The sequence below is a fragment of the Hyperolius riggenbachi genome, chromosome 1, assembly GCF_040937935.1.
Source record: "Hyperolius riggenbachi isolate aHypRig1 chromosome 1, aHypRig1.pri, whole genome shotgun sequence".
Lineage (NCBI taxonomy): Eukaryota > Metazoa > Chordata > Amphibia > Anura > Hyperoliidae > Hyperolius > Hyperolius riggenbachi.
The window spans coordinates 595,576,056-595,590,467 of record NC_090646.1 but is presented as its reverse complement, the minus strand read 5'-3'; the positions used below and the strand labels follow the sequence as shown (position 1 = coordinate 595,590,467).

General features: G+C 43.6%; 1 protein-coding gene across 2 annotated transcripts in view; it reads right to left on the bottom strand.

Moving 5' to 3' along the window:
• Positions 1-14,412, bottom strand: part of LOC137528104 (chondroitin sulfate proteoglycan 4-like) — a 157,990-nt gene that overhangs the window by 60,125 nt on the left and 83,453 nt on the right. Inside the window, exon 10 of one of the 2 annotated variants that reach the window (XM_068249402.1) lies at positions 1,163-1,241. The exons of the other annotated variant lie outside the window; for it this stretch is intronic. Within the exon in view, the coding sequence (XP_068105503.1) occupies positions 1,207-1,241 (35 nt within the window). The 3' untranslated portion in view covers positions 1,163-1,206. Of the gene's footprint in view, positions 1-1,162; positions 1,242-14,412 lie in introns of those variants that run through there. 2 annotated transcript variants of the gene reach the window in all.

Here is a 14,412-nt window from a genome sequence, read left to right as displayed (position 1 = left end):
ATTTTCATCTCGCTGACCATCCCTAGGCAGTTCAACGTTCACATCCCCTCCACCCACACTGATCCCAGGAGATCCATCTACCAAGAGTCATATAGCAGGTGTGGTCACCTCACCATGACCCCCCTGCCCCCTCACACACTTATGTAGCAAAGATATTATCACTTGAGCAAATGTTAGGTTTGGAACCCACTACAAGTCACAAATCACTATCGCAATCACTAATGTTTTTAATTGGCGTTTTATAAGCGATTTCATGTCTTCCAATGATTTTGGTAGCAATTTTAGAAAGTGTAAGCTTTTTTGCCAGCGATTGTGATTGCGATTAGCGAATTTAATTCTGATTTGTCCTTTCAAATCATTTTTTTTTTTTTTTTTTACATTTGCAGTTATTTAAAATCACACACAAAAATTGTATTTATTACATTATTTTCACTACAGTTCCTCCTTACAAAGTATCTACAATGTACGATTAAATAAATATATATATATATAGTCCACAGCTTGCTGTGAGGTGGCTGTCAGAAGACAGAATCAATTTACATGTCATAAAGCATTCTGGCTATAGATGGTATCACCTCACAGGCAGGGGCATAACTAGAAATTACTGGGCCCCCCTGCAAAACTTTGGATGGGCCCCCCTCCCACAGCACACTGAATAGGGACTGTCTACAAAACTTTGCATGATTCATTATCAGTTGCTGAGCGGATGCAGTCATTAGAACAATTGTGCAGAGAGAAGAAAGTTTTTTCTCTCCCTGCCCTTAGGTGTCAGTCTCTCAGGAAGGGGCCCCTGGTGGCTTCATCCCTTGCAGGGTCTATTGTTACACCCTGCTCACAGGCAGATGTGGACATGAACTTTCTACTTATTTGGTTAATAGAGCAAACATTTGGAAACATAAATAATGTAAAAATGTTGTGTTACACATGGATGCCAAAGCGATCAGTTATTACTTCAATGAAATGCCTGTAAAGCATGAGAAATGTCAGTGTTTGCACAACATGCCTGACGAAGAGGCCTGAACTGTGGCAAATCTCTTCAAATAGTACTGAAACTGGCATTTCTTTTAAGGGGATACAAATGTTTACCCCCACATTCCTCTCAGGTCATGTCTTCTTTAATCATATAGAAGTAAACATATAACAGGATGTCCTTCCTTCCCAACTCCCACTAGTAAATCTACCGTTTGGCTCTGTTATAATTTCACTTCACAGACCACGCAAATCAGCAGGAAAAACACTTCCTAGTTGGGGAAGACAACAAACAACTAATTACAAGGATGATACACAAATGAAACATATACAGTATACAGTACTATATATTCCCTCTACACAGCACAAGTAACCAGTAGATAACAAAGACCAGTTACAGTCATTTGTAACAGGGTGTTGCCTACAGCGGACCTAAATTTACTAACCAACATGCAATTTGGAGGAAGGCCGCAAAATACAAACTATTTCTTACCTCACCTAATTCTGCTTGCTCTATCAGGTAATGTAAATGTGGGTGTAAAGTATTAAATGATGGTTGCATTAAAGAGAATCTGTATTGTTAAAATCGCACAAAAGTAAACATACCAGTGCGTTAGGGGACATCTCCTATTAACCTCTGTCACAATTTCGCCGCTCCTCGCCGCATTAAAAGTGGTTAAAAACAGTTTTAAAAAGTTTGTTTATAAACAAACAAAATGGCCACCAAAACAGGAAGTAGGTTGATGTACAGTATGTCCACACATAGAAAATACATCCATACACAATCAGGCTGTATACAGCCTTCCTTTTGAATCTCAAGAGATCATTTGTGTGTTTCTTTCCCCCTGCAGCTATCTTCCACTGAAGTGTCAGGCTGTTTCTTCCTGCAGAGTGCAGACAGCTCTGCCTGTATGTAATTCCTCAGTATGTGAAAGCCCAGCCAGCGCAGAGGACGATTTATCCAGCTTGTAAAAGATAAGAGAGAAGAGAGAAGCTGCCCTAATCTAAATAACACACAGGCAGTGTGCAGAGAGGGGCCTGGAGGGGGAGTTCATAGCAGAACCCCAACACTGAAGAACTTGGCAGCAGGGCCGGGCCGAGGCAGAGGCTGAAGAGGCTCCAGCCTCAGGGCGCAGTGTAGGAGGGGGCGCACAATTCATTCAGCTGTCATTCCTAATTGTGTTTGAAGCACAAAGAAATAAGAAGAGGGCATACATAGCAGTGACTGCAAGCCAGATAACTAGAGATTAAGGTGTTGGGGATGTTGGGGGCCCTGGGACACCCTTAGTCTAATAGCAATCAGTGTGTGACAGCTGGGGTGGGAGGGATGGAGGGGCGCACTTTGCTGTCTCAGCCTTGGGTGCCGAAGGACCTTGTCCCGGCTCTGCTTGGCAGCCTTCCAGACACAGGCTGACAAGTCTGACAAGAGAGAGATAAGTTGATTTATTACAGAGATGGTGATAGTAGAACGTGCTGCAGTAAGCCAGAACACATTAGAATAGCTTTTGGAACTTGTAGGATGATAAAAAACAGGATGCAATTTTTGTTACGGAGTCTCTTTAAGGTTCTCCCAATATACATATATTGTTACTTGGTCCAATCTTCCACTCTTCTCACATTGTCTATACCAGTGATGGGCTGGCTAACCTTGGCACTCCAGCTGTGGTGGAACTACAAGTCCCATAAGGCATTGCAATACTCTGACAGCTCTAAGCATAATTCGGGGAGGCATAATGGGATTTGTAGTTCTGTCACAGCTGGAGTGCCAAGGTTAGCCTTCACTGGTCTATACAATGGATGTTCAGGGCTGGCACTTCCATAGAAGCTGAAAGAACCCCCCCCCCCCCGCCCCCAGGTGTCTTGCCCTCCTTCTGAGGAAGAGAAGAAGTCCAGTGCATAGAGCACCGTGCTGTCTCCTGTCTGGATTAGATAAGACTGCTATGTGTACATTCTTCAATCGTAAGGTAAAAGAGAAAGGGAATAATAAGGACTCCAACAATGATTTGGGGGAATATCATGGACACATAATAACATCGTGTGACTTTTGGGAAGGGGCCTGGCAGCCATCTAGGGGGCCTAGTGTGCTGGGAGGGGGGGGGGGGCAAGTTACCTTTCCCCCCAGCAGTCTTAAGTATGTTGACCTGGTCCTTGACCGAAAACGTTTGGGGACTCCTGTGTTACAGTGAAGGTAGGCTTGTTGTTGTTACACTGCATAGTATGCTGGGAGTTAAAGGGACCCTGAAGTGAGAGAAACACAGAAGCTGCCATTTTTATCCCCTTATAAACAATGCCAGTTGCCTGGTTGTCATGACGAGCTTTCGACTTTAGTTTGAGTCAAGCAACTGCTTAGTAAGGAGGATTTTTGGTCTCTTTCAGCCCTTATACACTCCTAGGTGTTCTGGTTCACTATGAGCTTGCTGAGAAATCTGTAACTGGGTGTTTCAAGTCCTACCCCATAGAGCCATATTAATCCACGCCATGCACTGATGAGGACCAAGCAGTCTGAAAGAGTCTGTATGCATGTTGGATTAGTTTGGCTCTGTACTATTAACAAGCTGACACATCATTGCATTCCAGCGGTTCAGGAGGCGTGTTTAGCTATCAGGGTCAACAAAGAGATGCTTTGCATATTTAGCAGTGATGCATTGTGGGACAGCTCAGAGCTCACTCCAACCTGAATCATTACAAATACCTTCTGTTTTAAGAAGGCAAACTTCTGTTTTTCATATCATCTTAGTAAGGAGGCGTTTTGTTCACTTGCGGCCAGATTCGATAAGAGGGAGATCTGTCTCTTGGTCGATCTGCCCATACATAATCTGATGTACGGGCACCTTTAGAGAACTGATAAAGCGAAATAGTGTGCAATAGAATAGGAAGCTAAAACCTGAGGTCATTGTAAGGAAATAACTGACTGGGTTACATTTAAAAATCCAGACAGGCACATTTCTATACTCTTCTTTTTTCCCTATGTTGCTGTACAATCACTGTTGCCACATGACGGTACACTGCGTGTTCATCTCTGCCAGACTGTCTGACAGAACTTCCTCTTCTACAAACCAAACTCCCACCCTATTACATTACACACAGTGTGACTCAGTCCTTTTCTGCTTTTATTATAGCTGCAAAAGGTTAAAGGCAAACTGCACTAACTGCAATACATCTGTGAGGTTTCTGATTTATCAATGTCTTTTTAGAAAACAAAAATAGACACCTTTTTTGTATTCTAGATGTTTCGCCACTACTACAGGGAATCTCCCCAGATCGTGAGGCGGAGGAAATCCGGACATTTATCAGTTAGGGCTCGTTCAGACTATGCGCACCGCTGTATGCACTTTGGCAGCGCGCATAGTGTGTGGCACGCAAACTGTAGAAGGGCATAGACAGACCTACTAACATTCCCAACATATGCGCTGCACAATAGTGCGATGCAGTATCGCACTGCTGCATGCTTTTTCGGGAATCACAGCGCAGATCAGATTCACTGTAGTGAATGGGATCCGCAGCACAGCGCATAGTAGCACAGATTGCGTTGCGTTCCAATCGCGCAGCCATCTGCGCTGAATGATGTGAACGAGGCCTTAGGCTTCTTTCACATCTGACAACGCATGCAGGAGCCGTTCTCCTGCACGCGTTATGGCCTGCGGCGTGTCGTTGGGATGTCGCATGCGACGCAATCAGTGGCGGTAGTTATTAATTCACCCTACGGGAAAACGCTGGCTCCCAATGATTAAAAGCTCCTGGGTGTGTTGAACCGCAACGCACAAAAATGCAGCGTCGGATGTGAATGGTAAAATGAAAGTCTATGGACTTTCATTATACCTTGGTTAACGCAAAGTATTGACTTTGCGTTAAACAGCAGAAAACGGGCTCAGATGTGAAAGAGCCCTAAGGCCTGGAACCCACTAGCAGTACGTTACTAATGCTACGTACACACATGCGACAACGATCGTTCGTTAAGAACGACGAACGAACTTTTAATTGATGAAAGAACGACCTAAGTAAAGGTAGTTTTAAAATGTGTGTAACGATCTGATCGTTAGAACGAACGTTACATCACAGAAAGCAACTATTGCGCCTGCGCATAAAAATGAGAAGTTCCATGGAGAAATAGTGAAATGCGCATGTCAAGCCTAGTACGAACGATCATTTCCAACGATGTACTACTTTTGCAAACGATTGTCGTTGGTTAAAATCCGCCGAGACAGAACTTTCTTTTGTAGCGATTTGGCTCGTTCGTCGTTTGCCTTAATAGTCGGTGGTTCGTTTTTTGTAACGATCGTCGTTGGTAAAGATCGGGGAACGATCGTTACAAACGACTATAGTCGCATGTGTGTACGCACCTTAAGCCTTTTTTAAGCGCTTGTGATTTGAAAAGCTCTTGCTAATGTAATGCTATGGGTGTGATCCCAATTGAGGGATGTGATTTAAAAACAAAAAAAAAATCCCCCATAGTATTGCATTGACAAGAGCTTTAAAAATCACAAGCGCTTAAAAAAGCGCTGCTAGTGGGTCCTAGGCCTAAAGATGTGTATTCAGGTAACAAAGAGTCTAGGCTAGGAATGGACTGCTCCTAGCTTACGGACAGCTGGCAAACTTAAGAAAACTAGCACCGGACTACACTTCACTAGTGATGAAATCACAAACCCAGAAAGGTGTCTAGTTGGAGGTAAGCTAAATTTTCATATCGAATTGATGAAACATTATCATGCCTAGTATTGATCTGCTTTGTGCTGCCAAAGTAGCTCTGAGCAATTGAGACATGGACTCCACAACACAAGACCTCCGAAGGTTTTCTGGGCTATCTGGCACCAACATTTTAGCAGCACATCCTGTCTGCTGTTCAGGGTGACCTTTCTGGATTGGACTTATTTCTCCACCACTTCCAAAATATGTGCAATTGAATTGAGTCTGCAGACCAGGCCTTCTTTCTTCCACTGCTCCATAGACAGTGTTGACGCTTGTATGCCCACTGTAGGCAGTGAACGGTGGTCAGAGTGGGTAATATGACTGGTCTGCAGGTACAGACCACTTTTGATAGGTACTAACCACTGCATTCTAGAAAAACACTCTGAAATACATGTACATGTGAATCATTTCATCTTTCAAAAAGTCTATAGCCCTGTTCACGCAGGCTTGTGATCCTGATACATAGCCGATTCTGCAATATGTGCTGTGTCATTGGAATGAGATCCACTTGATTACATTGGCGTGTGCAGCCTTTGCATACTAATAGCTTTGCCCTTCTGCTTCATTGCCTCAGCTTGTTGAATTGTTTCTACCTATTGAGGAGCATTTAAAGGAGAACTGTAGTGAGAGGTATATGGAGGCTGCCATATTTATTTCCTTTTAAGCAATACAGTTGCTTGGCTATTCAGCTAATCCTCTGCCTCTAATACTTTCAGCCTTAAGGTTCGTATACACGTCCGATAAAGATCGTTCGTTACGAACGATTCGTGACGTTTACACGATATTCAAATTAGACGGAAAAGATCGTTCGTAATGAACGATTGTGTACACACGTGAACGATATAAGTATAAAGTACTGAACGACGAACGATTAAAAAATGCGTGCGCAAACGGAAGTGACGTTATGACAGGCAATAAGAACATGCGTTATCGGACGATCTTTGTACACACTGCAACGATTGAACGATTATCTTTCGAAAAAATCCGCCGGGTTGGATCGGTCCGATTGAACGATAACGATCGTTATCGTTCACAAAAACGATCGTTCACACTTTTTGAACGCACGATTATCGTTCCGATTGTCGTTATCGTTCGTTTTTGAACGATCGTTATCGTACGTGTGTACTCAGCTATAGGCCCTGAACAAGCATGCAGCAGATCAGGTGTTTCTGACAAATTTAGACAGATATGACAAGATTAGCTGCATGCTTGTTTCTGGTGTGATTCAGACACTTCTTTAGGCAAATAGACCATCAGGGCTGCCAGGCAACTGGTATTGCTTAAAAGGAAATAAATATGGCAGCCATCATATCCCTTTCACTACAGTTCTCCTTTAAAGCTTTGCTTCTGCTGCCTATTTCTGTGGGGCCCCTGTTCCTATGTACAGTCCTGGCTGGAGCAGCATGAATGGGTTGTTTGCTGTATGTTGTGTACTTATACTGGATGGCCAGTAACCACTAGCCAGTGTATAGCTTTATTTACGTTGAGGTCGCTACATACATGTCCTAAACTCCTAACAGTGTTTAGTCAACACTACTTTTTCAACTTTTATGTATTTAGATAGTTCCAGTCAGCATTTACCACACCAGGGCCGTGCAGCCGCACAGTGGCCCATGCCCTCTGGGGCCCATGCAACTCCATGACAGTCAGGCCTCAGTGACATGACTATGTACTCTATAAAGTGCTGCAGGAGAAAGGTGTGCTATATGAGTACATAATAATAATATGGTAAGACATTAGTCTACTCTGGAAAGAGTACTGGGGAAGATATCAGTGCTATATAAATAATAATAATTATTATGGTATGATAGTTTTTTTGACCATTCATTTTCACAAATGTTTATCTGTGACTCTGCTGAATGATGAGCAGTGATAATTGCTTATAGCCCAGTCATGTATGACACATAATGAATAGGTAGAAATATGTGCTACATTAACCACTTACCAACTGAGGGGTTTTACCCCCTGACCACCAGAGCAATTTTCACCTTTCAGCGCTCCTTCCATTCATTCGTCTATAATTTTATCATTACTTATCGCAATGAAATTAACTATATCTTGTTTTTTTCGCCGCCAATTAGGCTTTCTTTAGGTGGGACATTATGCCAAGAATAATTTTATTCTAAATGTGTTTTAATGGGAAAATAGGAAAAAAAGTGGGAAAAAAATTATTATTTTTCAGTTTTCAGCCTTTATAGTTTTTAAATAATGCATGCTACTGTAATTAAAACCCATTAAATGTATATGCCTATTTATCCCGGTTATAAAAACGTTTAAATTATGTCCCTATCACAATGTTTGCCGCCAATATTTTAATTGGAAATAAAGGTGCATTTTTTTCAGTTTTGCGTCCATCCCTAATTACAAGCCCATAGTTTATAAAGTAACAGTGTTATACCCTCTTGACATAAATATTTAAAAAGTTCAGTCCCTAAGGTAACTATTTATGTATTTTTTTTAAATTGTAAATTTTTTTTTTTTAATTACAAAAAATAAATAAATTGGGGAGTGTGGGAGGTAAGGAGTTAATTTTTTGTGTAAAACTAGTTTATTTGTGTGTAAAAAATGCTTAGGGTGTAGTTTTACTATTTGGCCACAAGATGGCAACAGTAACTTTTTGTTTCATGCGACCTGCAAGCGTCCTTCCGGACGCTTGCAGGAAGTAGAAAGAGGCTGGGAGTTTGTTATTGCTCACAATGATCGCGCTGCTCAGCCGAGCGGCAGCGGATCATTGCGGGGCTTAGATCAACGAACGGGAATGGATTTTCCCGTTCGTTGATCTCTGGGCGAGCGGGCGGCGGCGTGTTTACTAGCGGCGGGCGGCGTGTTTACGAGCGGGAGCGCGGGCAGCGGCGGGAGTGCGCAAAGTACGGATTTCTCCGTCCCCGGGGGTTAAAGGATGGAAAAAGGGACGGAGAAATCCGTACGGGCGGGGGTAAAGTGGTTAATACAGTGCCTACAGAATGCAGCCCAGGTTCACATCATTTTATGTTATTGACACTTTTTAGATCCACCCATTATTGTTATTTTTGGATCCCCACTCACATGGGCCCCCTTTATTTTTTCTGCACAGGGGCCCACACGGGTCATTTTTGTAGTTGTGTACACAAGTTGTATGCCAAACTTTTTGCATGAATAAAATAGCATTTTTCTAGAATTACATTTGTTACTTTTAGGTTTTTGTACATGTATTTATTATGCAACCAAAAATACAATTGCCGATGGCTATTTAACTCTTTATAAGGGGGGGGGGGGCTTATCATATAGGGTTAAACAGCCATAGGCAATTGCATTTTTGGTTGCATAATAAGTACATGTATGAAAACCTAAAAGTAAAAGTAACAAATGTAATTCTAGAAATATGCAAGCTTTTTTAGTCAAGGGCCGGGTCAACATACTTGAGACTGCTGGGGGAAGGGGGGGGGGGGGGAACATACATACAATGGATGTTGAAAAACATTACATTGAATCTAGGTATTGATTCCTCCAAATCATGCCCGGAAAAGAACTCCCAGCAGCAGCCATTCATTATGCGGTGTCTGTGAACCAGACAGTGAAGCATACTCGGGTGACAACCTGTCCTTATGTTGGACAGTAGTGTCACCTGATGCAGAATTGTATTGGAAGCCAGCGAATGACTGCCTGCTGGTTTCTACAGTATATGGATGGGTGGTGCCAGCACTGCTATTCTGTATGCGGGCAGCCGATATTTAAACGTGCATCTATAAGTTATACATTCTGTGTTTGGGGAGCGCATTCGGCCCACGGGCCGTAGTTTCAGGACCACGGCTCTAAGGTTATAAATCAGAGCTTGGTCACTAAAAACAGTATACAACGGCTTCCCTGACACCAATGAGATCAAAAATGTATCTCAATTTAGATTTTTCCCAAGGACATGATGAAACTCTGGAGCTATATGGTAATTGCTATACAGTGCTTACAGGATATCCCAGTAGAGCAGCGCTGCCTATTGATCACAGAGCAGTACAGCCTGCCAACAAAATCACTAACATTACTCCCCATCTACAGGAGTAGCAGGGAGAAAAAAGCAGGGGTGGGACTTCTGTCATTACAGTCAATGCAATCTTACCACCATTTCCTGAATAGTGAAGCCACCCCAGGATTACTTCAAGGCCGGTGTTGCATCTAATTTTTGTGTTGCGGTGGGGATGCAATGCCTCTGCCACATCCCACCGCAACACAAAAAATGACTAACATATACACCCTGCAGCAGAGTGCGCCGACAGAGTCATATGCATAGCCCCCCCCCCCCCCCCTCTGCTCAGTGATGTACAGGAAGTACGTCACTGGTATTTTCGTCATTCCACGACACCACACGCTCACACCGAGGAAATTCCTGCATCGCCAATTGACTCCAATGACTTCCGTCTCCCCTGCATCGTCGCGGAAGTCATACGGTAATGCGCTGATGACTTTGTGGCGGCTGGGTGGTGATTCGGAATGTTACGGTGCAGCGTGGTAAGTTTGCTAGGCCTTATTGCCTTACAAACCCTGCAGTAAAACAGGGTAAAGCATACTTTCAAAGCAAGTTTAAAAGGGGTCGAACCCCACCCAAAACATTTAGATTTAGCCAGACTGGAAAAGGGCTAGTGCTTTTAAGGTTTTAGTTGCCATTTTTTCCCTAGCTTGGCGCTTTCTTGGCTCAACTCAGCAGAAGTCTTCTGTCTGTAAACAACTTTTATTCCTCTCCTGATCAGTTACAGTTTCATCCTCTGTGTTCTCTGGCAGGTTGTGCAGCCTGCAAGCCAGATGCGTATCTGGCCTTCAGCTTGCACGCTCTATACGAGGAACACAAACTTATATCTGCTCCACTCATCCGGATAACATACATTTGTACATGATAAAAGGGATCATCATTGGTAACCATCATTTTCCAAAATGTTTTCAACTGCCCTACTGATTTGCTGTACACTGTATTATAATGGATTCAACTTGTGTTGTTGTCTGCGCATGTTTTATACTAATAGAATGTGACTCCACTATAGACAGGTCTACCCTGAGGGCCTTTTTCCACTAGCAATCGCTAGCGTTCGCGCTGAACGCTAGCGATTGCGATTCAGCAAATGTACAAAATTTCGCATCGATTTCCTGACGTTTGCGATCGCGATTTTGCTATGCTATGCAGTGCATAGCAAAATCGCGTCAATAATCGTTCCGCCGCGCGATTACGATTAGGTAAAAAACGAATCGCGGTAGTGGAAATGACCTACCACGATTCCTATGTTAAAAGCAAACCGTAGCGATTTGGAAAATCACTAGCGGTTTGCGATTCAGCAATCGCAAACGCCGTAGTGGAAAAGGGCCCTAAATGTTTTGATCTCCCATCATGTTACTAGACAAAACAAATAACATTTACCTTATATACTCATGTATAAGCCTAGTTTTTCAGCACAAAAAATGTGCTGAAAAGTTACCCCCTCGGCTTATATGCGAGTCAGTGGAGCAAAACAGATGATGGAGCAGTTTTTGTTACTGGCAGAGGAGCATAAGGATCGTGCACTAGTGATCCTGCTGTGTCCGTGCCACCCATCCCCTGCAACATGGCGTACAGAGTGCGCTGTTCAAGACTACCTGTGTCCCCCGGCTTGTGGAGTGGAGCGTGTAAGCAACGTGTCAGTGGTGCAATGATCGGGGATTCTTCCTGTGTGGCATTCGCTGTCTCATATCTATGATGCCATCTAGTGCCGTCTCGAGACACACCTGTATCATCTTTGTGGCACATCTAGCTATGGGTAAGGGGGTCTGTCTGTACTGGGGCACATCTGGCTACTGTGGAGGGGCTATACTGGGAAGGGGGCTTATACATTAGTCAATCACTTTTTCCTGGTTTTCCTGGTGAGGGAAAAGTGTGTACCTCGTCTTATACGTGGGTCGGCTTATATGCGAGTATATACGGTATATTGTGTTTTTCTCCTTGCAAACTCAAAGCACCAGTGCTGCTAGGGCACGCTCTATAGGCAGCAGCAGTGTTAGGGAGTCTTGCCCAAATACTCCTTACTGAATAGGTGCAGGCTTACTGAACAGGAAGAGCCAAGATATTTAAACCCAGGTCACCTGTGTCAGAGGCAGAGCCCTTAATCAGTACATTATCTTTCTTATAAGAATTTCTCCTTTCTTAGCCTTGCCATGTTCGATTTCCTGCACAACAGAAGATGCTGGTGCTCTCTAAATGAATAATAATAATCTCACCAAACCACATACACTACGTATGAAAAAACAAGGGAAAATATTGTACTTAGTGCAGGCTGTTCATTATTCCAAATTCAACCAATTCTATATGATAATTCTATCACACCTCTCACAACCTCAGATCAGCAGGATCCATAAACTTGGTCACTCCAGAGTGCACCTCAAAACCTTTGGAGCCAGAGCTTTCTGTCATGCTGCCCCTACCACACACAGTAAAGACAGCCCCATCCCTGGAGTTACTCAAATCCAGATTGAAACATTATCTGTTTAGCCTGGCATTTGTGGACTTCTTCCTCTGTACCAAAATACCAAATATTGTGTGTCCCCGAAAATAAGACAGTGTCTTATATTCTATTTTGCTCCAAAAGATGTGCTAGGGCTTATTTCCAGGGTATGTCTTATTTCTATCAGGAAGTGTCTCTCAGCAGATCATTCCCTGACTGTTCCTTTGTACTGTGCTGTTCCTGGATTTGAAGTTATGCTACTGTACTGATCAGACACCTGCCCTGTCATCGCTGCACATAGCCGATTAACCTTCCTCTGTGCTGGGATGGCAGGACTGGTGCCCAATCAGCACAACACCACTGTGCCCCCGCTTGCTGGCCGCTTCTTCTACCTCTTTAACTTCCACTAGGGCTTATTTTTGGGGTAGGGCTTATTTTTCAAGCATGCACAAAATTCTAGCTAGGGCTTATTTTCAGGGTAGGTCTTATTTTCAGGGAAAATAATACTTGTCTGAGTCATGCTTATTGCACTTTGAGTCCTATGGGAGAAAAGCGAATTGCAAATGTTGTTAGCTGCTGTTGTAATACTCAGGTCAGGCTGCCTCAGCCGAGTTCCCCGCAGTGTGCATGCGAGACTTCATTCAGGACAGGGGGCACTTGGTAAACATCAGCTTTCATGGAGAGGTAATTATGCTGAGAAGCACTTCTCTAACACACTGCGAGTTCTGTGCAGGCCTGAGCTCCTTTTATAAGGCAACACAGAGCATCTCCCTGGGCTACTATTGCCACATCGTATTGTCAGCAAAGTCACCGAGGGAACATCCATTGTTGCCAGTGAAAGAGCTCTGCTCTCGCTATCTGATCATTTGTAACTCCAGTTTTGTAGACTTTACTGAACACAGAAAATAATTCATTTTTTCTTTTGCTGTTTCCATGCACATTTTACATATTACACAGTCCCGTAAAGCAGCAGCCAGGCAATCACTTCACCAGCTAGGATAGCTCATTCATAATAGCAGCCTTTGTATTTGACATTTAGGCCTGCAGGCAGGAAAAGCCCTTAGTGCTGTCTCTGCGCTGGTTGATGAAGTCTCTTTAGGATAAATCCACTTATGTGTGATCCAGAGTCTACCCACACACTTGTATTGCATCAGTGGAGGCGGAAGGCATCCTAACAGCTTTATTATTGTTATGTAGGCACAGCACAGGTGAGGTGCCGACTGAAACTCAAATACAAGTGCATCTGTGTTATTACTGTACACACTCGCCTGTGTTTAGGGGAAGCAGAGAAAAACTCACTAATTCCAAATACAAGATTCAATAATAAATATCTCATGAAGGTACCTGCCGAGGCAAGATCACAGCTGCACCAATCTAGCAGTGTGCTTGTTACAGCCTAACCTTAAAGGGAAATTCCACTTTCATCATAAATGTACCATAAACATAGATTAGTCTTCATGCAAGTTAATATGTTAAAAATTATCTTTCCATTTCAGTTTGCAGTCAGCTAAGAATTTCCAAAACTAACAAGGTCACTTCTTTGCAGCCTTGGCAGCCAGAGCTGGATTTCTGGAAAGGCCATAGAGGCCAAGGCCTTGGACGGCAGGTGCCCAAGGGAGGGACTTATCATGGAAAAGGGGTTGCTGAATATGGAAGAGAAGCCTGCAAATTCAAAGGGAGGCTGAAAATGAAGAGGAACGTATGCAAGAAGAAAATCTATACATGAAAGAGGTGGACTGTTGTAACAGGGATACAAAGCGGGAGCTGCACATGAAATAGGTGGAGGCTGCCCCACATGGATAGGCAGCGACAAGAAAATTGGCCTAGGGTAGGGCTGAGGCCGAAGGCTGTGGACCACATCATTCCGCTTCTATTTTCTTCCCTCCCACCCTGCAGAGTTGTGAGCGGGCTTAAGCGAGGAGGTTAACTTACCTAATCGTCGTTTCCAGCATTGGGTCTCCATGGCCACAGAGGCATCATATGATACGCCATCAGTACAGAGCCATACAGACACAACGCTGGAAACAACGATTAGGTGAGTTAACCCCCTCGCTTAAGCCCGCTTGCAACTCTGGAGGGAAGAGAGAATTCTGGCAGCCCAGCGGATACACCCCTCGGGCCATAGTTTGTTGGCAGCTCTGTGTACAGAGTGTGTAGTACTGTTGCTAATAAAATAAACAAGACACGCCCACTTTGCTGAACAGATCCGACTCCATTCGTTTTCAACCAGGTTAGCCGCGGCAGACGTCCATACACAGGCAATCCAAATGTAATAAGGATATCAGAGACTGAGCGCAACATCATGGTGATACTCCATTAGTAG